At 46.5% G+C, this 25,607-nt stretch overlaps 1 protein-coding gene across 1 annotated transcript in view; it reads left to right on the top strand.

Moving 5' to 3' along the window:
* Nucleotides 1-25,607, top strand: part of PAX5 (paired box 5) — a 176,340-nt gene that overhangs the window by 84,369 nt on the left and 66,364 nt on the right. The window contains exon 7 of the mRNA XM_059926497.1: nucleotides 12,699-12,828. Coding sequence (XP_059782480.1) covers nucleotides 12,699-12,828 — 130 coding nt within the window. The remainder of the gene's footprint in view (nucleotides 1-12,698; nucleotides 12,829-25,607) is intronic.

The following is a 25,607-nucleotide window of genomic DNA, read 5'->3' as shown; positions in this document are numbered from 1 at the left end:
GCTTTGAGCACGTGGGGTTTCAGAATAAAATGGTAGGACACGTAGCCTCTCCAGGCCTGTCCGTGGTCTGGCAGTTTGGGTTAAAAAATGAGTCAACTCTGCTGGAACAGCTGGGGATGCTTGGTTTGGTTGGGGCCATGTAGGACTTCCCCAGGGTTTTAGGGGGTCCTTGGGGGAGCACCCAGAGCTCATGCTAAGCCATCAAGTACACCTACATTTCACAAATGAGTGAGTTTAGAACCTCCAACATTCGTCTTTAAAAATGGTATGTTTGTGCGGGGTAGCAGGCAATGCCACTAGAGTCAGCTCCCTCTCCAAGGCAAATTTCAAAAAGTTGGCACATTCTGGTGACCAATTCATAAACTCCCCCTGAGTAGAAGATGCAGGAAGATACCACTTTTTGTCAGAGGGCTCTGGCCAGATGCACAGTGAGTTGCACCAATAAACTTGTAAAATGGGTTATAAATAATAAAATTAATGGGGAGAGAAGGAGTTCTGATACATAGATCATCCGCTTCCTTCTCGGCTAATCTGGTGAGAGAGGAGGGTCTGGGAGGAGGCTTTGTAATGAAAATGTTCTTGCCATAAAATTGAAGGGAGAACAGCCTTGTTGCCCTCGCAGCTGTATGTGGCACTGGCTTCTGGAAAGCCGGGGATATTAATTAGCAGTGCTTTGGATTAAAGTCTCCCAACCATGTCGGATGATGTGATTTTTTTTCTCTTTGTGAGCTTGACATGGGTGGCAGGGAAAAGTCTGCTTGGGTTTTCCCAGCTTACTGTTATTACTGAACTTTTCTTTTTATGTGAGGGATCAAACCTCTTCCTCTCCTGGAAATGAAAATGAGAGATTTCAGGGTTTTCCTGGGCAGTTGGGCAGAGAAAGGCTGTTATGTTGGAGCAGGCAGAGGAGGTGGAGATGGTTGGATGGGGAGATGTGAACGTCTCTGCCTTTGGCTTGAAAGCTTTTGTTTATTTGTGGGAAGCCTCTTTCTAGCCAGCAGTTTTATATTATTTGAGGTTTGATTTGTGGTTGAGAGGTGAAGGAAATAAAACCAGGAGGCTAAAGTTAACGTGTATGTGTGTGTGTGTGTATGTGTGTGTGTGTGTGTGTGAGAGAGAGCGAGAGAGGGAAAGGAACTGTTAAAAATCAAGCTCAAACCAAGCCTTCCGAAGTGTATTTGTTTACATGTCCAGTCTCAAGGCCAATGGCTTCCTTGTTCAAATAAATTATAGGTATTAGCACAAAGAATGGTTATTATGCTTTCTTTCCAGGTATGAAATGCAAGATTCATGAAATTGACACGACTGCAAAATGCAAACATATTTTCAGTAATTAAAAGCAAAGGCTCTTAAGTTAATCTTGATAAAGAGGCATATAAACAGAAACACCATTGTTATTGTGCTAGTTTTGTCTCTTATTTACATTAGCTAAAATTTGGGCTTACACATAAGAGCTCAAATCTAAGCCTAGTGTCTCCTTCCTTTAGTTTCTCATCTTTCTAAAACCAGAATGTTGCCTTCAATAGAGAACACAGCGCTTGAACCAAGCAAACAGTCCGGTGCCTGATTTTTCTGTTAACAGTGCTAACAATGTCACGTTTTCCTTTATTTCTCTGTTGTTTCCCACGAATATTAAGATTACTTGCTAACACTGACCTCAGTCTGAGCACAGCTGTCCTCTGAGTTGATCATTTAGGCTGCCCTCTGCGACTAAGTGGGGAGAATAAATGACGAGGTTCATACCATCACTGGCCGAACCCACCTGGAAACATTTCATACTGGAGGTCATTCTAGAGCCGGGACGTGAAGGGGTGGAGGGACAAGATTGAAGGAGAGGAAAGGAAAGGGCACTCAGGGAGAAGGACCGGCCTTGTCACAGGTAGAGAGTCAGGAGCAGGTAGGTGTCTGAGGAGGCTGTGAAGCCTATGAAGATGCTCCTGGCCTAGCAGTCGGTCTCCCTCTCCTGGGCCCAGCGCGAGGCACTGTGGAGTCGTGGTGAAGAACACAGACTTTGGCATCAGACAGGACCTGAGTCTTAACAGCCCCTGAGCAGCTCACTCCACTCCCCATTCTCAGTTTTCTCATTCGTACCAGGATAGAGTTGATGACAGTGGTGTCTGGTGGCGTTCAGGATCTCAGACTTGGAGTTGCGCTGCTGGGGGGTGATTCAGACACATTATTTTGGCCCCTTGTGCCTCATTTTCATCCTCTGTAAAGCGGGAATAATAATACTTACCCCGTATGGTCGTTGTAAGATTAAATAAATTAATAGATTTTAACACCTAGAACACCTAGCTGGTGTGTAGTAAGCATCCAAGAAATGCAAGTACTCCTGACTTATTCTGTGTCTGAGGGTTTAGATGAGAACTGGTAGAGACGTCTGAATTGGAGTCTGAAATAGCCGTGAGAGGCCTGGTCCTCTCAGCCTTCTTGTTCTGGTATTTCTCTTGCACGGTGTCTGTTTGGCTCTAGCAAACTTTGGTGACAAAGAGGGCACACCCTCCCGAGGCTGCCTGTTTGCCTTTTCAGAATGTTGCCTGTTAGAAAGTTCTTTCTGATGGGGAGCAGAAGGGGCAGAGAGGTGGCCTTTGGACTGAGGAGTGTGTATATGTGAGTGTGTACGTGTGTGTGTGTGTGTGCACACATGCGTGTCACCACTCAGCGGTAACAGGGCAGAGGTGGCGGGGAGGGACATCCAGGTTCACCTCCCTGCCCCCATCCTATTGATCTTGCAGTACAGTGGGAAGTCTTTTCATTTCTTCATGGCCCCAGGATAGCCTTTCTGTCTTCCCACAGTGGGGAAATAAGTCCAAAAGAAAATGAGCTATGAGCATCCTGGGATGCTCCCCAATCCTGTACCAGGATGGGGGACCTCCCTTTGCATGCCCCCTTTCAGGCCCCTAGGTAGCCAGGAGGCTTGCATTCCTTTGGGGGTAGTGGGTCTCCCTGCCCTTTTCCCTTCCCTGTAGCAGGATGGAACAGCTAGGCCCCACCATGAACTGCCTGGAAGAAGCTGGTGGAATTTGCCTGCTCCAAGATAGAGCTTCGTTTTCGGAAATCTCCCTCCTCTTCTCTACATCAGGATCTGGATGGCAGAGTCTGAGCAGACCCTGGGGCTTCCCAAACAGGGAGTCCTCCCCTCCCTCCTCCACACGAGTCTACCACCCACCCCCCTGCATCTTCTTATCATTCAGGGGGCCTTGGCTGCTGGGTCCCAGCTCTTGTCCTCTGGAAGTGGAACTCTGTGCTCCAAGCTTTGTCATTTCTTCTCTTGCATTGGGGGAGGACAAGAGCCGGAATGCTCCGAGCCCAGGGCCTTACTCTCCCTGCTTTTCTTACAGATTTCTTGAGATTCAGGGTGGGCCCCAGATTCCTTTGCTCCTTCCCTGTCTCCCTTCTCAGCTTCACTCAGGATATGTCCTGCCCAGGCCTACTGGTGGGACCGAGGTTCAGATCAGGCTGCCCGAAGGAGCCTCCTCGTCTCAGAGGGAGAGCAGACATGCTGCCAGATGACTGGAATCAAGTAGCAGGGGACAAACGTCCTAGATGAGGCGTGGGGAAAATGCCAGGGGAATTCAGAGAAGGGAATGATTTGTTTCAACCAAAGAGATTTATGGAAAGCATCCAGGAGGAGATGGCATTGGAAGTGGGCCTTAGAGGACAAGATTTGGACTGGGGTGAGGATGGAAACAACATGAGCAAAGGCATTGAGTGGAGGGACTGGGGCGCTCAGGAGTTCGTGTGTGTGGTGTGGCTGGAGTAGAGGGTGCCGTTTGGGAAGTAGGTAGATCTGAGTTGAACCTGGAAAAGTAGGTTGGGATTTGGATTGGGGCCTGTATGGTTTGGGTCAACATTACCTGGAGGCAGTGAGGAGCCAGGGAAGGTTTACCAGCACAGAACATTCGCTTACAACTAGCATGCTGGTTAGGGGTGGGGGAGAATGAATACTTGAAAAAATCATCTACAAAATCACTTTCCATTTCACAAGCGCTTGTGGTGAGCTCTGCATTGACTGTGAGAAGAGCATGAGTTAACCAGGTGATGAGGCAACAAAAAAAGCAGAAGCAGGCTTCTTAGGCCCCGAGAGGACATTCTTTGGAACTGGGGCCCCAGAGAGCACACTCAAGACCAACGTGGGGAGGCCTTAGCACTTTGTTGTAGCCAGAGCTGTGTGGCCACCAAGCGGCTGCCTCAGGAAGTAGTGAGTTTCCTGTCACCAGTGAGTTTCGAGCATCAGCTAAAGATCAGCCTCCATAACCCCTGAGCTCCTTTGGGCCCTGAGATTTGGGGCTCCCTAAGATTCTCTAAGTGGCTAGGGCGGGAGAAGGGGGCCTCCGGATTAGTCATTTCTCGAAAAGTTTCTCCCGGACAGAAACCACAACACCTGATTTCAGTCTCCTCTCTGGGGCTTCCCCTGCTGTCCCACACCACCTGGAAGTGTGTCTGGGGGTGGGCTGGAGGGGCGCCTGCCAGGCTGTAAACAGAATAGGGAGAGATGAGTCAGTTAAACCTTGCAAATCTCTTCTTGGAAGCCCCTTGATTCCACTGCAGACCATGTTGACCCAGGCATGGGCACAGTTCTGGAGAACCAAATGAATAACAAGTATGTCTCATTCATGCCTAGGGTACTTTCTGATGAATAAAAGCACTTTGCCATCACTTACCCTCTCAGTGACCCTAGGAAGCACCTATGATGCTGTTGGCAGAGCCAGGCCACAGTACCTGTCCCTGTTCATTTGGTTCCACAGGCATTTATGTCACATCTGTTCAGAGCTGGGCACTGGGCCAGGAGCTGCTGTCACAAAGATGAGGGAGACACAGCCCTATCCTCATGAAGTTCACACTGTAGTTGGGGAATGAGAACCCTGAGCAATTAAGTATACAATGCAGAGTGTTAAGTGCAGTGGTAGGGATGTGCCCACTTTGGGGTTCTAGGAGCACAGAAGAGGGGAAATCCAGGAGGGCTTCCTGGAAGAGGGAGGCCATTCAGAATTCTTGGCAGTTCTTCCCCTCAGATAATGCTGACAGTAGCCCTTTGTAGATTATGGGGTACTTTTTTGCAGGCGTTATTCGTAGTCCCTCCTTTCAGCAAACATTTTTTTCAAGTTTGATTCATCTTTATTTGGTTTAGTGGAGATGCAATGCTAAAACCTAATTGTTTTTTGTTTTCTAACTCTTTAAAATTAAACTTTTTATTTTGAGATAATTGTACATTCACATGCAGTGCTAAAAGCAATAATACAGAGGGATTCCATATACCCTTATCTAGTTTCCCCCAATGATAACATCTTGCAAAATCACACTGGGATATTGATGTTGATAAACTCACTGGTATATTGGCCCTGAGGACTAAAAAAATGAGAACAAAAAGGCTTGCCCTCAGGACTTGACTTTCTTATCACTCCCTGTGTGCCTTCTCACGACCCTGTGAGGTAGGTCATATATCCCCACATTACAAATGAGAAAAGGAGCCAAGAACTGAGGTGCCTGCCCTGGTTCCACACAGCACAAACTTGGCTGTGTCAGACTTGAACCCCGTCCTCCTGTCCCTAGGGCTGGTGGGCTTCCTCAGCCACACTCCTGCCTGTCATCAGTCCAGGCCCTGGGGACACGCCTCCCCTACTCCAGCTTCTGTCCTCCTCTGTGTAGGTGTGTAGGGGGCAGGTGTCTGGTCCCTCAGGATGGGAGTGGTTGGCCTCTGGCCCAGCTCTCGAGGGCTACCTCTGGCCCAACGGTGAGCCTGGAGGAGCTCAGCAGGTGACGGGGAAGCCTTGTGGCCCCAAGTGGCCAGTTGAGGCAGCCAGCCCTCCAGCCTGTCCCCCTGCACTGCCCTGCTTCGTGCTGCCCTCCTTCTCACGTGTCTGTGTTTCTTTTCTCCTCCATGCTATGGCAGTGGTGCCCCGTGCTGATGAGACAATACTTGGTGCAGCCCCAGGCAGTCCTTTTCCAGGTAATTTCCTAGGGACCCAAATGACACCCAGCACACACTTTCCTGGGGCACGCGCCTCCTTGAGTCCCTGCTAGGATTCCTTGACACTTCATGCTGTGTAGTTTCCGAAGTGTGATCCCTCGCCTTATCTTTCAGATTTTCACAATCGCCTCGGCAGGCAGGCAGCAAGGGGTTAGACTTAAATCTCATTTTATTAATAAGGAAAATGAGGCTCAGAGAGCTGGCCCAGCTTGCCTGAGGTCACACAGGTGAGAAAGAAGCAGAGCTGGGGCAGGAACCCCATGTTATTGCTCCTAGTTCACTGTTCTTTCTACCACGGGATCAACCGCTATAAATGATGCAGATAAAAATTAGCTAAGGAAGTCCATTCCCCTCCCTGAATCAGTTTTTCCAGGTTGGGAAAGATGACCCTGAGCATCCTTCTAGCTCAGACATTTGAGAGTGCAAGACGGTTTGTTATCCGGAGCATGGTGTCTGAGAGGAGGGTGTGCATACCTGCCAGTGCTTGAACTTGAGGCCTCCCAGGAGTTTGTGGCAGTAGGCAGAGAAGTTTTTGGTTTTTTTTTTAATTGAGGCAAACAAAATGTGGAACCCACCCATCTAAACTATGCTTGACGGATGATTGCCTATCTTTTTTTTAAAAAAAACTTTTTGTTTTATATTGGAGTACAGTTGATTAACAACGTTGTGTTAGTTTCAGGTGTACAGCAAAGTGATTCAGTTATTCATATACAGGTGTCTATTCTTTTTCAAATTCTTTTCCCATTTAGGTTGTTACATAATATTGAGCACACTTCGCTGTGCTATACAGTAGGTCCTTGTTGGTTATCCATATTAAATATAGCAGTGTGTACATGTCAATCCCAAACTCCCAGTCTATCCCTCCCCCTCACCCTTCTCTCCTGGTAACCATAAATTCATTCTCTAAGTCTGTGCGTCTGTTTCTGTTTTGTAAATAAGTTCATTTGTGTAGGTTTTTTTTAGATTCCGTGATATACTGATATTTGTCTTTCTCTGTCTGACTTACTATACTGAGTGTGACAATCTCTAGGTCCATCCATGTTGCTGCAAATGGCATTATTTCATTCTTTTTAATGGCTGAGTATATTCCATTGTATATATGTACCACATCTTCTTTATCCATTCATCTGTCGATGAACATTTAGGTTTCTTCCATGTCCTGGCTATTGTAAACAGTGCTGCAATGAACATTGGGGTGCATGTATCATTTTGGACCATGTTTTTCTCCAGATATATGCCCAGGAGTGGAATTGCAGGGTCATATGGTAGCTCTATTTTTAGTTTTTTAAGGAACCTCCCTACTATTCTCCATAGTGACTGTACCAATTTACGTTCCCACCAACAGTGTAAGAGGGTTCCCTTCTCTCCACACCCTCTCCAGCGTTTATTGTTTGTAGATTTTTTGATGATATGGCCATTCTGACTGGTGTGAGGTGATATCTAATTGTAGTTTTGATTTGCATTTCTCTAATAGTTAGCGACGTTGAACATCTTTTCATGTGAGTTGGTGGAGAAGTTTTATCCCAATTGGTTGCATTGGAGTGGATGCTCTGTGAATTGCTGACCTTGTTCATTTCCCTTCCTGGGTCATAGTCAAGGACAGCACCAGGGAGCCCTGATGGGAAGGGAGCAGAAGCCCAAAATGACATCCAAAGAAAGAATTCCAAAAGCTTGGAGAAGTAGGAATGTGGAACACAGCTGTTGCCTGTGGCTGTCGGAGGCTGGGGGCTGATGGAGGGAGGATGGGGGGCTATGTTCCCAAGGGCATAGGTGCACCAACACAACCCCACTGTTCAGCCCTTGGCTTCCCAAGTAATGATGAGATATGGAAATAGATACCACTGTTACCAAGAAAAGAGACACCAATAATGTATTCTCTTCTCTTCTCTTTCCGTGTCCTGATCTTCCCTCCCGTTTTCTTTTTCTGTCACTCTTTCTACTTCTCCCAGCCTCCATTTTCAAAGAGGACTTGTCCTGCAAAATAAACAATTACATATATCTAAGTTAGTTAAGGCTGAAAAAATTCAGAAATTGTGCAGAGGAAAGAGTAAGAGCATTGCAGGAGGCTCCAGCAATGATGTAGTTGTGGTGATTGAGCACTGAATTTGACTGATTTTCCTGGCAACCAAGACAAAGAGGGATATGTAGTGGTTTCCAATGTTACTATTGTTCAATCAGAGGCAAATTAACCATTTGTCAGGAGAAAAAACTTTTTTCTGGTAATGAATTATAGGAGAGATTCACATGGAATTTGAATGTTCTAATGGGCACGTCTCTAGAGTTTGTTTGGTTTTTTTTTAAAGTTCTTTGTATGGCTGTTTTCTTTTATTGCCTCTAATCAGTGTTAAATGCCTGATATTCTGTCACAGACCAGTGAAGTCACTTCCTCAGGGACTTCACCTCATGGTAGACAAGGATGCTGTTTTCTGATCACCTGACTTGATGAAGGGTAGAGGTGGGAGGTTAGCATATTATTTGGAGCTCTTGTTTGAACACTCCCCAGCTAATTTTTGGATGTTGTGGAAAATGTCATGCTGCTGGACCATGCATTCATTCATTCAACAAGCACTTAGGGGGCCCTGGTGCTGTTCCATGCTCTATGCTCTCAAGGCATCCTGGAAGGAGACAGACGAACAGCCACTACATGTGGTGGGAAGTATGAAAATAGAGGTCTGTGCAAAATGACGCCAATTATGGAAACAGAGACAAGGAAATCATGATTTATTGGTAGGAATGTGGGGCCCAGGAATGGCTGCACCAAGGAGGTGACATTTGAGCTGGGTCTTGTGGACAATGTAGGAGTTTAAGTGGCTGAGTGAGATGGGCCTCCCAGGCAGAGGTAGGACAGTGCCTGGAGTGGCTGAGGAGCAGCCAGTGGAATAAGGTTCCAGGGATCCCAGGAGACTGGGGAGAATGCCGTTGCCTTTAAAAATCTAGGCAGCTCAGGGGGACAGACAGTGGTGAGAAATTAGGGACTAATTACACAGCAAATGAAATGACAGCATCCCCTGATTCATGCAGGAGCAGAGCAAGAGCTGTGGAATCCCAGCAAAGAAAGAGATTGGGCTCAAGGCCAGCCCTGTTAGGTGGGGCGGTGGGAGACACAAATGGCAAAGGCCAGTGAGAGCTGGTTTATGAATCCAGCTGTCCCCTGAGCCCCAGCTCTTTAGGAAAGGTCACTTTACCTTCTGGCAACCATCGGTGGTTGGGAAACTGGGTTTTTGGACCTCCCACTGCACGTGTTACACAAGTTGAAGATTTTCATGTCTTGAGAAGATGATTCAAAGCCAACTTTTGAAGTGACTGGACAAACCTTGATACTGAATTTATTGACTAAAACAAAATCAAATAACAGAAAGTCCCCTCCATCTGGACATTAAATAAGAGGCAGGATTGGCCACCCTCTCCCCATTTTCTTAAACCCAGGTTGGCTATGTTTTCTTGGGAATCAGAGGCTTTCCCTTGTGGACCCAGCTGCCTAGCCTGGAGTCTAGGAGGGGGCCAGGCCTGGTAGCGGGGTGGGGAGAGCTGTAGGGATTCTCCTCTTGGCTAGGACGCTGCCTGGCTCTCCTGAGGGTAACGGGTCATTCATTCATTTGCTCATCCAAGTGTTCATTGCGCAGGCTCTTCAGAGTCGAATCCCAGCTTGTCTACTTTTTCATCTCCACCTCTTCCTCCTGCAGCTATTGGCATGTGCCTTGTTTTTGGATCACTCCTGTCTCACCTCTAAGCGTTCCTTCAGCTCTTCTCAGCCTGGGGGTCAGGGATTGCTCGGGCCCAAGATAAATACAGCCTGCCCAAGAAACCTTTCCTCACCACTTCCTGCCCCGTGTAAATGAATGGCTCTGTGCCCTTGTCCCTGTTGGATGGAGCTTCGGGGCCACGTGTCTTTTCCCTTGAGGTTTATGGATAAGGGTTAGAGAGCATGTCTGGTCTTCACGTGCCATCTTGCACACAAGAAAAGCTCAATAAATGCTAAGCATCCACTATGCTCATGTTCCAAGTAGGACACAGGAACATAGGGAAATGGGAGGCGCGGTCCTCACCCCGGGGTCCCAGAAACCCCAGAGACCCTCACAGAGGCATCTTGACCTCCTGTCTTTGCACACGACAATGCACTGAAGGAGGAGCTTCCATTGAGCTTTACTTCCTAATTTTTTAAGCAAATTAGGGGGCTAATGTTGTGCCCAAGTCCCATTCTGCGTAGGATAAAGTCTAGACAGTGACCTTTTCCCAATAGCTCCCTGCTTTATGGAATGAAGACTCTGCTGGGTGTGACCTATAGCAAGAAATATATTGTCATCTCCACCTAGTACACACATATCCACTTATATGGAAACAAAGATTAATGAAACAGGATTTACTCTTTCTATGTGTGAGACTCTTAGAAAATTTCTCTTCTAGACTACTCTATTTTCTGTTTTAAACGGTTGGTACTAGCAAAGTGATTTCATACCTGTTAAAGGGTTAGAACACAATAGGAAAATCATTAGGGTAATTGTGGAGATTTTGGAGTCAGATGTACCCAGGTTTGTATCCTGGCTCTGGCACCTGGAAGCCGTGTGACATTAGGCAAGCACTTTCCCTCTATAATAGAAGTCTCAGTTTCTTCATCTGTAAAATAGGAATAACACAGAACCTACTACATGGGGTAATTGTGAGGATTAAATGGGATAATATAGGTAAAGCTCCTGCCACAGAGTAAGTGATCAATAAATGTGAACTTTGACAAGGTCGTGAAGATTATGGTTTTTATTGTCCTGATACCACTTGGGACTCCTGCTTCCTGGGGAGTGGTAGTCATGAAGGACTTCCTGGAGGAGGAGGCATTGAAGCAAGGCAGCAGGTTGACCAGGACCCACTGCTGTCCTCACAGTGACCAGGAACTCTGTGTGAGCAACCCAGGGCCACTCATTTCCTTTTCCATGAAGGATAGACTTGTTCCCAAGGATTTTTGGCTGGACCTAGAGCTGACCATGTTAGTTAGATACCTTTGCCTTTCACATTTAGGTCTCTAATCCACCTGGAATTGATTTTTGTGTCTGGTGTAAAGATCCAATTTCTTTTTTCCCTCTTGTTTCTGAATGGATAACTGGTTACCCTGCATTTTTTATTAGAGTCTTATCCTTCCCTGCGGATTTGTACATCACCTCTCTCATATATCAAGATTCCATATATGCATGGATCCATTTCTGGACTTGATTCTGTTTCATTGGCCTATTTTTCTGTGCCTGTGCCAGTCCCATACTGTCTTAATTACTGCAGCTTTATAGTGATTCCTGATGTTGGGGAGGCCTGTCCCCCATCTTGTCCTACCTGGGCTGGCTTCGGGCCTGTGTTCATCTCTGCGTGTTTCAGAATCAGCCTCTGCCGGAGACGGGTGGAGAGCCCTGGGAGCTCTGGACAAGAATCCATCTCAGGGTGCCTGCGCCTGCAGTACCTCCTGGACTCACGGCTGCCATCCACCCGGCTTGGCATCTGAGCTGCCCTGGCAGTACTTTCTAATTCGTTTGCAGAGAAAAGTGCCAGGAACGTGCCTGAGCCTGAGTCCCCTCTGCCTGCCACTTGCCTGGTGGCTCCTCTGGTTTCCCTCCCAGTGGCTCAGTCCTCATCATCCTACCCAGGGTGCCTGCAAACTTCTATCAGAAGACTGCTCGCTTCCCTGTCCCTCTCTGCCAAGGACATAACCCTGGACAGACAGTAATGTGTCCTCCACTGGCAGTGCCAGGGTGGTAGAGGAAACTCCCTGCACCAATGCTTGGCACAACTAGACTCTTTGGTTTAGGTGTTTGCAGATATTTCTTTTACTGAAGATAGGCCAGGGGAGTAGGGGAGTGGAAGAGATCTGTCACTCATGCCTATACCGTAGTCTATCCTTGAGTGGGAAGAAAGGTTGGCATCTTCACAACCTTGCCTGGAGACCATTCTGACAGTGGTTTGGATGCCAGGGAAATGACTCATTGCAAGCTCTGATTTCATGAAATGGCTTAAAGAAAGGAGCATGACTCATGGGCCAAATGCTCATGGTTAGTGTGGACTTGGTAAATCAGATGTGCGCACCCTACAGTTTTCAGCATACAGGTGTTTACAGGCTTCCGGAATTCAAAAACACTTGCCAACTGTGACTCATATGCTTAGATATATTGGCTTTTGGGTGGGAGTTTATGGTGAACCATACCCTGTTGACACTGAACAAAGCCTTCTTCCCCTTGTGCCTCAGTTTACTCATCTGTGAAATGAGGATTTGGATTGAGTGATGGCCCAAATTCCCTTTAACCCTTGTTTCTGTGATTCTGCATCTGTGGTTTAAGGGCACAGAAATCAGAAACCTTTCTTTCCAACCTCTTGTCTACAAGACTCTTATTTCTGCCTTGCCTTTGGTTACGGATGTCTCTCTCCTCCTCCTTGCATTGAGGAGGATGGTTGTCTCTGGCTAGCTGGGGCTGGGTAAGGGAAACCTGCAGGCCATAAAGAAGCTAGGTTTGAATTCTTGTGCAGCTGCACTGAATCTTGTCTACCTCTTCACTTGGGGAGACTTGCTGATTCTCGATACCTGCCTTGTTCTGTCGAGCTGAATCTGCCCTCTCAATACTGGGGGTCCGTGAGCCCCCTGGGGGCCTTGGCATTGGCATGGGTTAGCTGGCTGAGCCCAGAATGTGATGGTGGCATTTGGCTGGGGTGCTTTGGAGTCTCAGTGCTGAGGTGCCTGTCTTGTTTCCTCTTTCAGACCGCCGATTATTCCACCATGGCCTCGCTGGCTGGAGGGCTGGACGACATGAAGGCCAACCTGACCAGCCCTACCCCTGCCGACATCGGGAGCAGCGTGCCGGGGCCGCAGTCCTACCCCATTGTGACAGGTGAGGGCACCTGGGGCATGGGGGGTGAGTGGCAGAGAGAGAGAGAGAAAGGACGTGTGTGTGATGAGGAAAGTGGCTTCTCGGTGCTTTTGGACTTGATTGGTCATCTTTGTCGTAATGAGGTTATGAGGTCCTGGAACAGGTCAGGCAGGGGACTGCTGGGGCCAGGAGGTGTGGCTTTGATGAGACATGGTTGTAGACGCTCTGGTAAAGCCAGAGGAGAACAAATGGCAAACGGACGATGGGCTGGGAGGGGGGCCAGGGAAGCCTCGTGTCAGAGGGGCTGGGTGATTTCGGGGCCCCTGTAGGTGGGGCTGAGTGTTCAGAGCGCTGGGATTTAGCCCTCTCAGGAGAAAGGCAGCCCTGTTTGGCATCAGCCTGGAGGATGAGTGGGATTCCTGGCAGATTGTAGGTTTCCTGGCAGGAATTTTAGATTTCCAGGCAGAGGTGGAGTTAAGAAGGGCAGGAGGTTTAGGCTTCCTTTCTGGAAGGCTTGGGACCAGCTGCTTTAGCTGTCAGTGTAAAGATGAAGAGTTTGGGCCCTGGAGGCACACTGCTGGGTTTGAACTTGGCATTGATGAGCTGTGTACTCTTGGGTAAGTTATATAAGAATTCTGGGCTGTGGTTTTTAAATCTGTAATATGGTGATAGCACCCAGCCCACAGTGTTGCTGTGAGGATTAATGCTGTAAACATATGAGGTGCTTAGACTCTGGTCTAGCACACACAAGCACCCCATACATGTTGCGATTATTACTCCTCTCATGGTGGCTGGTCACGTCAGGCTCACTGCTGTGAAGGGGCTGGGCCAGGAGGGCGGGACCGGCAGACACCCCTCCCTGCTCCAGCAGCACCGGGATAATTTGGACGGACAGACGCAGCCACCAGCTCCGGGAGGCTGTCCGACCATGCAGGCAGAAGGCAGTCTTGGATACTTCACATTAACAGACAGTGAGGGGCTGGGGATCACACTTTGGCCAGAGCCTTGAGGTCCAGCCTAAGGTAGCGGGATGTCCCTGTAGGTTGGTAGGCAAGACACAGGAAGCAGTGACAGAGACAAGGGGTTCTGAGAAATGTGAGTGGGCTGTAGTTGCAACAGGGCTGGACTCGGGTTAGAACTTTAGGCGGGGCTGGGGGCCGGACGAGACAGGCTCTCTCACAGCCTCATGTAGGCCCGAAGGCAGGGAGGGCCCGGCTCTGAGACTGGGGCTCGTGGGGCTCAGGCAGGAGCAGACAGGACTCTGGTTGTAGATCTGGGCACCGCGTGGAGATCAGTTAAGAGGCAAGAGTGACTTGGTACCCTGTCTACCTGAGATGGGGCAAGAGCCTGGAGGGCTGCTGAGCCTGCAGGTGGGGGGGGTGTCAGTAACGGGGCACGGATGGGGGAGGCAAACCTCAGTCAGAATGAACTTTTCCTAACATCACAGGTGTCCCATGAATCCTCCCCCCTGGGGTCATGAGAGTCCGTGACAAGACCTCTGACAGCATTCCCATTTTACAGATGCAGAAACCAAGTCTCAGGGAGGGGCAGTGACTTGCCCAATATAAGGGGTAAAGGGGAGAGCTGGAGCCGGCCTTCAGTCTCCTGGGTCCTTATTCTTTTCAAAGAAGTACAAATAATTGGGTAGGGGGTTGTGGTAGGGTAGAAAGAAGCCTGAACTAGTTAATAACAATAATAAGTCACTTTACTGAGTAGTTATGGAGTACCAAATATTCTGGTAGGTGAACTTGTTTTACCCTTAGGGGAGCCCTGGGAGGTGGGTACTCTTACATCACATCCACTTTGTAAACAAGGAAATGGAAGCCTGGGGCAGCTTGCCAGAGATCACAGCTAGTGAGCAGCAGAGGTAAAATTGAACACCAGGCCAGTACAGTCTGCTACTCTACCACACAGATAATCTGGGGGCTAATCCTGGCGCCGTCACTTCCTTGCTGTGACTTTGGATGTGTCTCTGACCTCTCAGGGCCCTTGTGAGGATCTCATGAGATCCCCGAGGGGACTGCTCTGCAGAGGGAGGGTTTGTTATTAGGGTTGGGGTTCATGGGTTTAGACAAATCACAGGAAGACATATTCTACCATCTGCACAAGCCTATTTAGATGGAAAATAATCCAGTAAACGCTGAGACTATAGTTGCATTTCCGAGACTCTTGTCTACTGACGTGGCAAACTGGTGGCCAGCTGCCCAAAGGGCTAATCTAGCCCACAGATATGGTTAGTTGGCCCCATGTAGGACTTTTTATAAATTTGAGTCAACATTGAAAATTTATAAATCTGGATCTCCGGCTTCCCTTGAAAAATAAGAAGATCTGGCCAGACTGGGCCGTATTCCCACATGGTCGTGGGAGGCGGGGCCTTAGTGGCAGCAGCCCCTCGAGATATGGCCCCCGCCCACCTGCTTTCTCATTATCTTACAAGCCTAACCTGGAAAGGAATTTGAGTTGAATACTCCTGATTTAGAAAGTTGGTGCTAAAAGCCAGCTGGGTGGTTTAGCTGTCCAGGATCTGCAGAAGGTAAATCTGGATGTGGGCTGGGTTTTCAGGTAAACCCTTGACCAAAGACTTGTTTGTATTATGATCAATCTATTTTAAAGTCACATCACAGAGCAGAAAAAGGATATAAATATCTCAAAGTCAGAATTACGCCTAATGTTGAAATACTAAAATTACTCTAATTATAAATATATAATACTTATATAATAGTATAATATTATAAATATAACCATTAGCTTTCTTGTAAGTAAACAATAGCTAGCTAGAAAAATAATAGGGGAAAACATTAACAATAGCATCAAAAAAAAAAAAGGTAGAATGCTGAGGAATAAACTTAACTTTAAAACTCCACTAAAGAGCATAAAAGAATAAATGGAGAGATACAGCTTGTTCTTAGGTAGGAAGACTCAGTATCATGAAGATGTCATTTCCCCTGAAGTAATATATTAATTCAAAGCATTTTCAATCAAAATGTCAACTTTTTAAAACTTGTCAAAATGACACAAATACTGGATAAATAAACACTCAAGGTAGCTAGAAAAATTCTGAAATAAAGAAATGAGTAAAACATAGCATATTTTAAAATGTTATGATAAAGCTACAACAATTAAAACTGTTACTGAAAGTGAAGTAAATAGACAAATGGAACAGCATGGAGCATCCAGAAATAGATCCAAATATATGTGGGTGTTTACAGATACAACATTGCAAATCAGTGGAGAAAAGATAAATCATTCAGTTAATGGTGTAGGGACAGTTAGGCCTGTTGGATCCATACCTTATTCTCTATATCAAAAGAAATTCCAGGTTGATCAAAACTTTAAATTTAAAGAATGAAATCATAATAAAACTAGAAAAAAAAAACATAAGGGAAATTTTTTAATAAACTTCGAGTGGAGAAGGCCTTTTAAAATCTGTTCCAGGGAGGACTTCCCTGGTGGCAGAGTGGTTAAGAATCTGCCTGCCAATGCAGGGGACATGGGTTTGAGCCCTGGACTTGGAAGATCCCACATGCCGTGGAACAACTAAGCCCGTGCACCACAACTACTGAGCCCATATGCTGCAACTACTGAAGCCCGTGTACCTAGAGCCAGTGCTCCACAACAAGAGAAGCTACTGCAATGAGAAGCCCACGCACCACAACAAAGAGTAGCCCCTGCTCACTACAACTAGAGAAAGCCTGCGTGCAGCAACAAAGACCCAATGCAGCCAAAAATAAATAAATAAATTTATAAATCTGTTCCAGGGAATTCCCTGGCAGTCCAGTGGTTACGACTTTGCGCTCTCACTGCTGAGGGCCTGGGTTCAATCCCTGGTCGGGGAACTAAGATCCCACAAGCCGTGTTGTGTGGCCAAAAAAAAAAAAACCGTTCCAAATACAAAAGACAAAGAAAAATGATATAAACGACTGCTTAAAACAGAAACGTTTTATATATGTATGTAAAAACACCCAAAAAAACAAAGAATAAAAAACTTTTTTAAAGTGGAACACAGAGGACAAAAAGCTAATTTCCTTAATATATAAAGAGGTTTAAAAAAAAAAATAAGAAAAAAAATCAGTAGAAAAGACAGGTAAAGCAAATGAACAGGAAAAAATACAGATGTCCAATGGCATATGAAAATATATGCACTTGACTCATAGTTTTAAAACTACAAATTAAAATAATCATGAGATACTCTTTTTTTTTGGCCACACCACGCAGCTTGTGGGATTGTGGTTCCCCGACCAGGGATTAAACCTGGGACCTCAGCAGTGAAAGCCCACGTCATAACCACTGGACCACCAGGGAATTCCCAGGAGATACTTTAATAAAACCCATTAGCTTATCAAAGATTGAAATGTTTCTTGAGGTCCAGTGTTGGAGAGGATATGAGAAACAGATATTTCCATACACAGTCATAGGTATATAAATAAGTACAATCATTTTGGAAAGAAATTTGTCAGTAGCTATCAATATTTTAAATAGACATACCTACCATCTAACTCAGAACTTTTATACGCATTTTAAGGACTTTATCTCAAGATATATTCACACAGATGCACAGTGATACCTAAATCTATATAATAATGACAGAATTATTTATAATGAAAAACAAATGGAAAAAACTCAGTGTTTATCAATAGGAGCAGGTTAAATAAATTATGGCTCCTTCACACAATAAACTACTCTGCAACCATTAAAAAGAATTAAGTAGAGCTATCTGTGCTGACATGAATAAATGTTTAAGATATACTTTTAAGCAAATAAACAATTTGTAGAATAATATGTTCAGTATGATTCCATTAGTGTGAAAAAATATAAGGGACATACACACAGAGGCATGGACACACATGTGTAGATCAGATGCATGCATATGAGGATTCGGTAGGAGAAGATCCCCAGCCTCTAATGGGGCACTGTAGTGCTGTGCTGACACTGGGGTTCTCTGCTCAGTCCCACCCAGTGTCCCCTGGGGAATAACAAATATTTACATTGCCCCTTTACTCTTCTGAAATTAAGTTCATAAAAAATATAGCCTATCTTCACAAGTAATTTCAAATAAAATCAAAATAATACCCTAACTATAAGATAAAGGAGAAATGAAAGTGAAATTGTTTATAATTAACTGCTATGTACTTTGATAAGTAAGTATTCGGCATGTCTAAACTGCAAGACATAATGGAGTAGCCCAGGGCTCGCTCCATGCACAGAATCACTGCGAATGCAACAATCCCGAACACAGACTTACTGTGTTTCACATACTGTGAGTGGGATTTTACCAACAGGTGAGGAACTCTTGGCAAAGTTCCAAATAAAACAAAGTACAAGCTTTGCTCAGTTTACACAGTAGTTGCATTCCTAGAAAATTCAGTGTTTATTAAGACCATGGAAATTGCAAGGTCACATTTATATGGAAATGAAGTTCCGTTCTAGATTTAAAGAATTACAAGCAGATTTCTCACCTACCACCTATGTGAATGTTGGGCAGGACATGAAAATAGTGCAGGATAAAGGCAGATTCTTCGTTGTGTGGGACTGTTCCACCACAAGCCAATAACACCTGTCAATCATATAAAAGCTCCCACAAATTTTCAAAACACCCTCTGGGGGCAGTTGATGATCCCAATGAGAGCTGTTAGAACACCTTGAAGGAATACCCCTGAGAGCTGTCAGGATGGGCCTACATGTCACCATGTGGCATTAATTTAATTCCACCTGTGCCCATGGATGTGTTGACACAGTTCTGAACTCTTCAGGGGAGGGCTGAGTCTTCCAGCCCCACCTGCTCCTTCTCCCCTCCTCACAAGGTGCTCAGCTAGACTGCCAGCCTGGGGTCTAGGAGGCGGCTGGTCTGTGTACTGCTCCACCCTAGCCCTCATGCTCCCGGCTACCCATGGAGATCTCATTAGAGAACGAGTCCATGTCTCTCCATCATTTATATGCCATGTTAAATTTTAAGTTAAACTCCTGCTCTACCAGCCAGGGCCACGGTTTAGAAACTGCTCACCATTTGCAAAGCAGTGACATGGCCCACCCGTTCCTGCATCGTCAGCAGTTTGGGCCTGTCCTGATGGGGACTAATTATCTGCAGGTGTATCCTTGGGCCACAGGCCTGCTGATGGGACAGCCACTGTGCCTACCTGCCAGGGAGGACAGCAGGTGGACACCAGCAAAGGACCCGGCAGTCTTGCCCCCGGCTGTGCCCACCTGACCCTTTGCCTGGGAAAACAAAGTAACGGGGCCAGCCTGTGTCCTTTCTGGCCCGTTCCCCTGAGGACCATTTCTTTGCATCACCAGTTGGAATGGGAGGTGGAGACTGAGGGAGGCTTCTTCTGGTTAAACAACTTTGGGAAACACCTGCCTGGTGCATGACCCAGGTCCTGGGGTCTGAGCCATCCCCTGGGCACTGTCCCCTCTAAGCAACAGAGACCATACATGGGCCAGTGGATGAGCACCCACGAAGACAAGACAGATGGCTGCCGAGTCCCCAGGACCACCAGCTCTGATTTGCTGGTATCCCCCAGGCTCAATGTTTGGAGTCTCTGTATCCCAAACTTGGTACCTGAAAGCAAGTAAGTCCATCCTCTTCTGCCTTTCTCATCTGAGCAATAGCTGAGGGCTGAAGGAAAGAGCACTAGACCCAGGAGTCAGAGGAACAGGTTTAAGCCTGGACTTTGCCACCTAACTGTCCTATCATTCAGCAAATAGCTTGTCTTCTCTGAGCCTCAGTTTTCCTATCTATGAAATGGGGATGACAATTCCTGCCCTGCCTGCCTCCTTTGGCTGTTTCGAGGCTATAATGAGACAGTGACGGGGAAGGGTTTGAGAGCCACTAAGGGGGCATCTGAGTGTGTGTGGGCCGGAAAGGAGATCTGGAGGGTCTGGGATCCAGTGTTGGGTCTTCCCAGCCTCCTCTGGGGCAAATATCCGACCACAGACAGGCAGGGTGGGAGGGTCCTTCAGAGCAACTGCTCACTTCACAGTTGGAGACACCCCGGTTCAGAGGTGGGAGGTGACCTGCTCAAGGCCACATCCAGTGAGTTAGAGCTGGATCTGGGGCTCATCCAGGGCCCTGGCTTCCACAGCCTGCTGCCAATATGTGGTTGGATGGACTAAAAAAAAATCCCAGTTTAAATTTCCAGAAGGCATTTCTTTTAGCATATGACTGAGAATGTCAGCAGCAAAGCCAGACTGCCCGGCCTTGAAGCCCAGCTTCTCCATATTCTAGCTGCGTGACCTTGGGCACGTTACTAGCCTCCATGCCCAAGGTCCCCATCTGTAAAATGGGGCCCAAGATAGCACTCCGTCACAGGTTTCCTGCAAGGATTTCATGCATGGTCCACGCAGTCTTGGGCCAGTGCTGGGCACATGGTAAACACTTAACGAATGGTAGCTATTAGTATGTTCCTGGGCTCTTGTACCAAAACGTCTGGCGAGGTGCCAGGCCTTTCTGAACGACCGTTTGCTTATCTCTCCGTGGGGAACACCTCCTTTGACCTGGTTTTTATGAGCGTTTTTGAGGCTTAATCAGACCAAACTAAATAAACCTCTTCACTCAAAGTGAAATCATAATGAAAAATAAAAGCAAAAATACGAAGAATGCCTCATTTATCCAGGCGGCTGAAAGGTGCTGGAAATATGACAATAAAAGCTACAACACAATACAGCATGATACCCCGTAACCAAGCGCTCAGCCATGGAGTTTTCCTAGGAGCCCCATGGAAGATGCTAGGCTCTCAAAGTTGTGTGCATTGGAAGGGGAGCATAATATCGATAGTTACTGTGTATCAGGCTGTCACTCGGGGCTTAGCTGGTAAGTAAGTAAGCAAGTATGATGGTGGCCCTGGTGGATAGTCCCTCCTTTCACTGAGCTTACCTGCTGGGGAGAGCCAGACAATTCTCAGCAAACACAGAAAGAAATGTGTAATGTGATTTCATACTAGCAGGTGATCTGAAGAAAACTGGAAGAGAGAGTAGAGAGAAACGGGTTGGGGGCAGTGACAAGAGGGGTGGGGGATGAAGTAGAGCCTCTCTGAAAAGGTGGCATTTGATCTGAGACCCCAACCAGGAGAAGCCTTGGGAAGATTTGGGGAAAAGGCATCTGGACAGAAGATACAGCCTCGGGAAATGCCTTTTTTTTTAAACATCTTTATTGGAGTATAATTGCTTTACAATGGTGTGTTAGTTTCTGCTGTACAACAAAGTGAATCAGCTATACATATACATATATCCCCATATCTCCTTCCTCTTGCGTCTCCCTCCCACCCTCCCTATCCCACCCCTCTAGGTGGTCACAAAGCACCGAGCTGATCTCCCTGTGCTCTGCGGCTGCTTCCCACTAGCTATCTATTTTACATTTGGTAGTGTATATATGTCCATGCCACTCTCTCACTTCGTCCCAGCTTACCCTTCCCCTTCTACTTATCCTCAAGTCCATTCTCTACATCTGTGTCTTTATTCCTGTTCGGGAAATGCCTTTTAACTGTATAAATGAATGAGTGAATGAGGTGCTGAGAGGATGGGGCCATTTCTCAGTTCTTTCTCTGCTGCCAGTTGGGCCCAGCCCATAATCAGGCCTCAGGGACTCTGGAAGTTAGTGGAAACTTCGAGGTTGGGTAGCCCAACCCATCACCCAACCCTGGGATCTATTCTATATCAGGACTTGGTTACCTCTAGTGATGGGGATTTCACTAGCTCAAAGGCAAAGAATCTTCAAACAGGACTTACCTGAAGCTACTCTCCATTGAAGTGATTTCCTTTCCCACTGGCAAGCCAGAGCTGAGCTGTCGGCAAAGTCTAGGCCGGCATCCGTGCTGTGAACTCAGACCCAGGCACTGGCATTCTGGGTCCTCAGGGTCCAGCCCAAATAGTGCTTTTTAAACCTAAAAAAAAAAAAATCATAGCCCACATTTTACAGATCAGAGGAAAATAACCCAAATGTCCATGAGAAGGGGACTGTTCAATAAAGAAGAGCTCACCCGTAAGATGGAGTACTGTGCAGCTGCAGGAAAGAACGAGGAAGCGCTTTATGTCCTGACTGGGAAGATCTTGGAGATACATTAGTCATGAAAAGAAGCAAGAATAATATATACAGAATGCTACCTTTTGTGTAAAGAAGGGAGGGGCAATGGGAATGCGTATTTGTTCACACAAGCATACAGAAGTTCTGGAAGGATACTCAGTAACCATGTTTGGGCATAGACGATGAAGTGGGTGTAGGAAGAGGACTTCTTACTGAATATCATCTACATGTTAAATTTTTTGAACGTTATATATATATTAATATATCACTATTAAAAAGTTAAATTTAAAAATTCCTTTAAAACTAGGAGATTTCACATGAAGGCTAAAATGTCTAACTTGTTTTGAAAAATTGGAAGACTGTCCACCAGGGTCCACATTCCCACGTGGTCACGCTAGGGGAGCGTTGAGAAGGGGCCATCCCTTTACATCAGCCACACGCTCCTGTTTGTCCCAGACTCCACCTGGCCAGCTTCACTCACTGTCCTTGCCTGCTGCTCCCTGTGGGTCTTCCACCTGCCCCAGCCCCTCCTTCCTGTCTCCTCTGACACCTATTCCTGCCCAATAGAAACCCAGGCCAGGAAGGGCTGACCACAGGCTGTCCAACTGGCCTGCCTGTCCCTGACTCCAGGCCTTTGCTCCACGCTGTTCTGCCTGTCTGGAATGGCTTTCCCCAAATATCAGCTCCGTGTATAAGCCATCCAGTGGGAAGGGCCTGGAGTGCCGAGTGCAAGGTTTTCCAGAATGTGTGACAATTAGGCATTTCAGCCCCGTGCAGTGATGTCACACTCTGTCCAAACTAAATGTTGTGAACCTGCTTCAGGGGACCACAAACCGGAGAGAAAACTCAGCACCCAAGATCGGAACTTTCCCCAGTAAAACAAGGCTATTTGCATTCCAGAAAGATTCAAGGTGAATCCAATTGGGGATTAAAGTATTTGTTAAATAGACTCACAGTTATAGATTCTAGAGAAACCTAGAATTTTGGAATCTAAATGTTTGGAAGGATACTCAGAGGTTCAGAGAAGGCAGAGGTCTGATCATTTTAAAACCCAAATGAAATTCAAGCATCTCTGTAATTAAAATGCACATCAAAGGAAAATATGATCTGCTTTCAGGTTAGCACAGTGTTCCTAAGAACTATTTGTTGAATAAATGAATTAATGTTTGTGTAAGGAGCAGTGTCAATTAAAAAAAATAATTTCAGGAGAAAGTACTCCAGTTGTTTCTGACCTTGTATTTTGTAGGATAAAAATAAACAAAGGTGGATGGCCATCCTGGTAATGCACTCATAGATTTTTACACTTGCGGGCAGCTTGGAAGCCGACCTTTCCAAATAGCCTTCGAGCAGGTCTCTGGGCCTCCAGCTTCCCAGCTGACCCTGCTGTGATCCATCTTCTTAAAACAGCGATTTCATTAGCTCGTCCTCCTGGTCAGAGATCTCCACTGCCTTGCCATTATCTGCAGGAGAAAACACACCAAACTGTAGCTCCTGGCAATTAGCAGGGCGGTTGCCATTCATCATTCATTCATTCTCTTGTTCACTCACTCACCTCTCCATCAAAACCCAGCTCCTCCTTTGCATCAGACCTTAGCCTAGGCTGGGTCTTGTGGCTGTAGGGTCTCTGCCCTCAACATACCCATAATTTGATGAGGGGGGTAAATGTGGATACATGTACAGGGCAAAACAAAACAAATAAGAAAAAGAAAGAGAAATACCAGGGAGAAGCCAAGTGCTTTTGAAGGCGTGGAGGAGGGAAATATTGCTTCTCTATGACTGTGGGGTTTGGGAACATTTTGTGGGAGACCACATGGAAGCTGCTCTTGGGGAGCCACGAACTCTTGGTTTCTCTGCTCTGAAGCTTGGTCTAGTCTGTTGCAATACCCCCAGCTTTACTAATCCCTTTTAAATCACGAAGGAATACGTGCTCATTGTAAAATAAATTCGAATGGTACGGAAGTATATGTAAACATGTGATTGTATCCCTTCACCCCGTTCCTAGCCTGTTCTGCTGTCAGCAGAGTTGATGGTTCGGTAAATATCCTTCCAGAACCTTTTCTATGCATAAAAAACTATATCAGGTTACACACATATAGTTCATTTCCTACAAAGGGGTTTTTGCTCGTCATACTGTTGGTCAGTTTTTAAAAAATTTTATTTCATGTTTTATGGACACCCAACATGTCGGTAGGTCCAGAACCTCCATCCTTTCTAATGTTCTGGATGAACCATAATGAACTCTTCTCTAGCAGTATGGGCTAAGGAATTCCTACCTCAGGGCTAAGGGGTGAATCCCTCTCAGTATTTGATACCTGGGCTGCAGACAGAGAAGGACAGGGTCCAGGAAGGGGAGCGGGACGGGAACCTTGGCATCCACGGGCAGCCCAGGACTGTCAGCTTAGAGACGGCAGACTGGGGGCCTGGCCGCTGCCTCCCACGTGCTCAGGGGTATGGGAGGAGGAGATGTGGCTGCTCTGAGCTCATCAGGGGAAGCCACAGGGAGGCAAGCCGTAGCTGAGCGCAAAGAAGAGTTTTTTTTTAACAGTTTGAGCTCTCTGAAGCTGGAATAGGCTGCATCTGGAGATAATAACAGTGATAGCTAATGTTTATTGAGCATGTATTATGTGCTTTGGTTCATTTCACCCCTTACTCTATGAAACTAGGTACTATTTTTGTCCCAGCTAACAGTTAAAAAGAAATTGCCTGAGTTCACACAGCAGTAAGTAGCAGAGCTGGTTTTCTCCTAACCCCTGTACTGTACTGCCTCTGGTGGTAATAAGCTCCACATGATCAGAGGTATCCAAGCAGAGCTCTTTCACATTCACCTGCAGCACAGTTAGACTGGCGGCCCCTGGGGTCTATGGAAGCTGATCAAACTGTAGAATCTCTTGTACAGTCTCTGGAGCCAGACTGCCTATCTTTGGATCTCAGCTCTTATCCCACTTATGAATGGGTGACCTCAGTTGCAACTGGGTGTATGTGCCTCAGTTTGCCCACCTATAAAATGGGAATAGAAACTTGTTACATGGATTAAATGAGTTAATATTTCAGAAGCACTCAAAACTCTGCCTGGAACATGGTAAGTGCTAAATAAGTGTTGTTTTAAACATCTGGAGCTCAGGAAAGCTGCCTAAACCAGAGAGCCAGGTTTAGGGGTCCTCCACAGCAAGGGGATGGAGAAGGAGCTTGCCAGGGTTGGGATCTGTCCAGCGTGGAGCAGGCCTGATGGCTCCCTGTTCTGGATGTTCCACTGGCCTCCTGTATTAGTTTCCAGTTGCTGGTGTAACAAATTACGATGAACTTCACGGCTTAAAACAACACAGATTTATTATCTTACAGTTCTAGAGGTCAGAAGTCCTAAAATCAAGGTGTCAGCAGGGCTGTATTCCTTCTGAAGGCTCTAGGGGAGAATCCATTTCCTTGCCTTTTTCAGCTTCTTTTTTTTTTTTTTAATTAATTAATTAATTTATTTATTTATTTTTGACTGCATTGAGTCTTTGTTGCTGTGCACGGGCTTCTCATTATGGTGGCTTCTCTTTGTTGCGGAGCATGGGCTCTAGGCACACGGGCTTCAGTAGTTGTGGTGCACGGGCTTAGTTGCTCCGCGGTATGTGGGATCTTCCCGGACCAGGGCTCGAACCTGTGTCCCCTGCATTGGCAGGCAGATTCTTAACCACTGTACCACCAGGGAAGCCCTTTTCCAGGTGCTTGAGGCTGCCCACGTTCCCTGGCTTGTAGCCCTTTCCTTTGTCTTCAAAGACAGCAGGGTATCATCTTTTGTCCT

This window comes from Balaenoptera ricei, chromosome 6 (genome assembly GCF_028023285.1).
Source record: "Balaenoptera ricei isolate mBalRic1 chromosome 6, mBalRic1.hap2, whole genome shotgun sequence".
NCBI lineage: Eukaryota > Metazoa > Chordata > Mammalia > Artiodactyla > Balaenopteridae > Balaenoptera > Balaenoptera ricei.
This window is presented reverse-complemented; position numbering and strand designations above follow the sequence as displayed.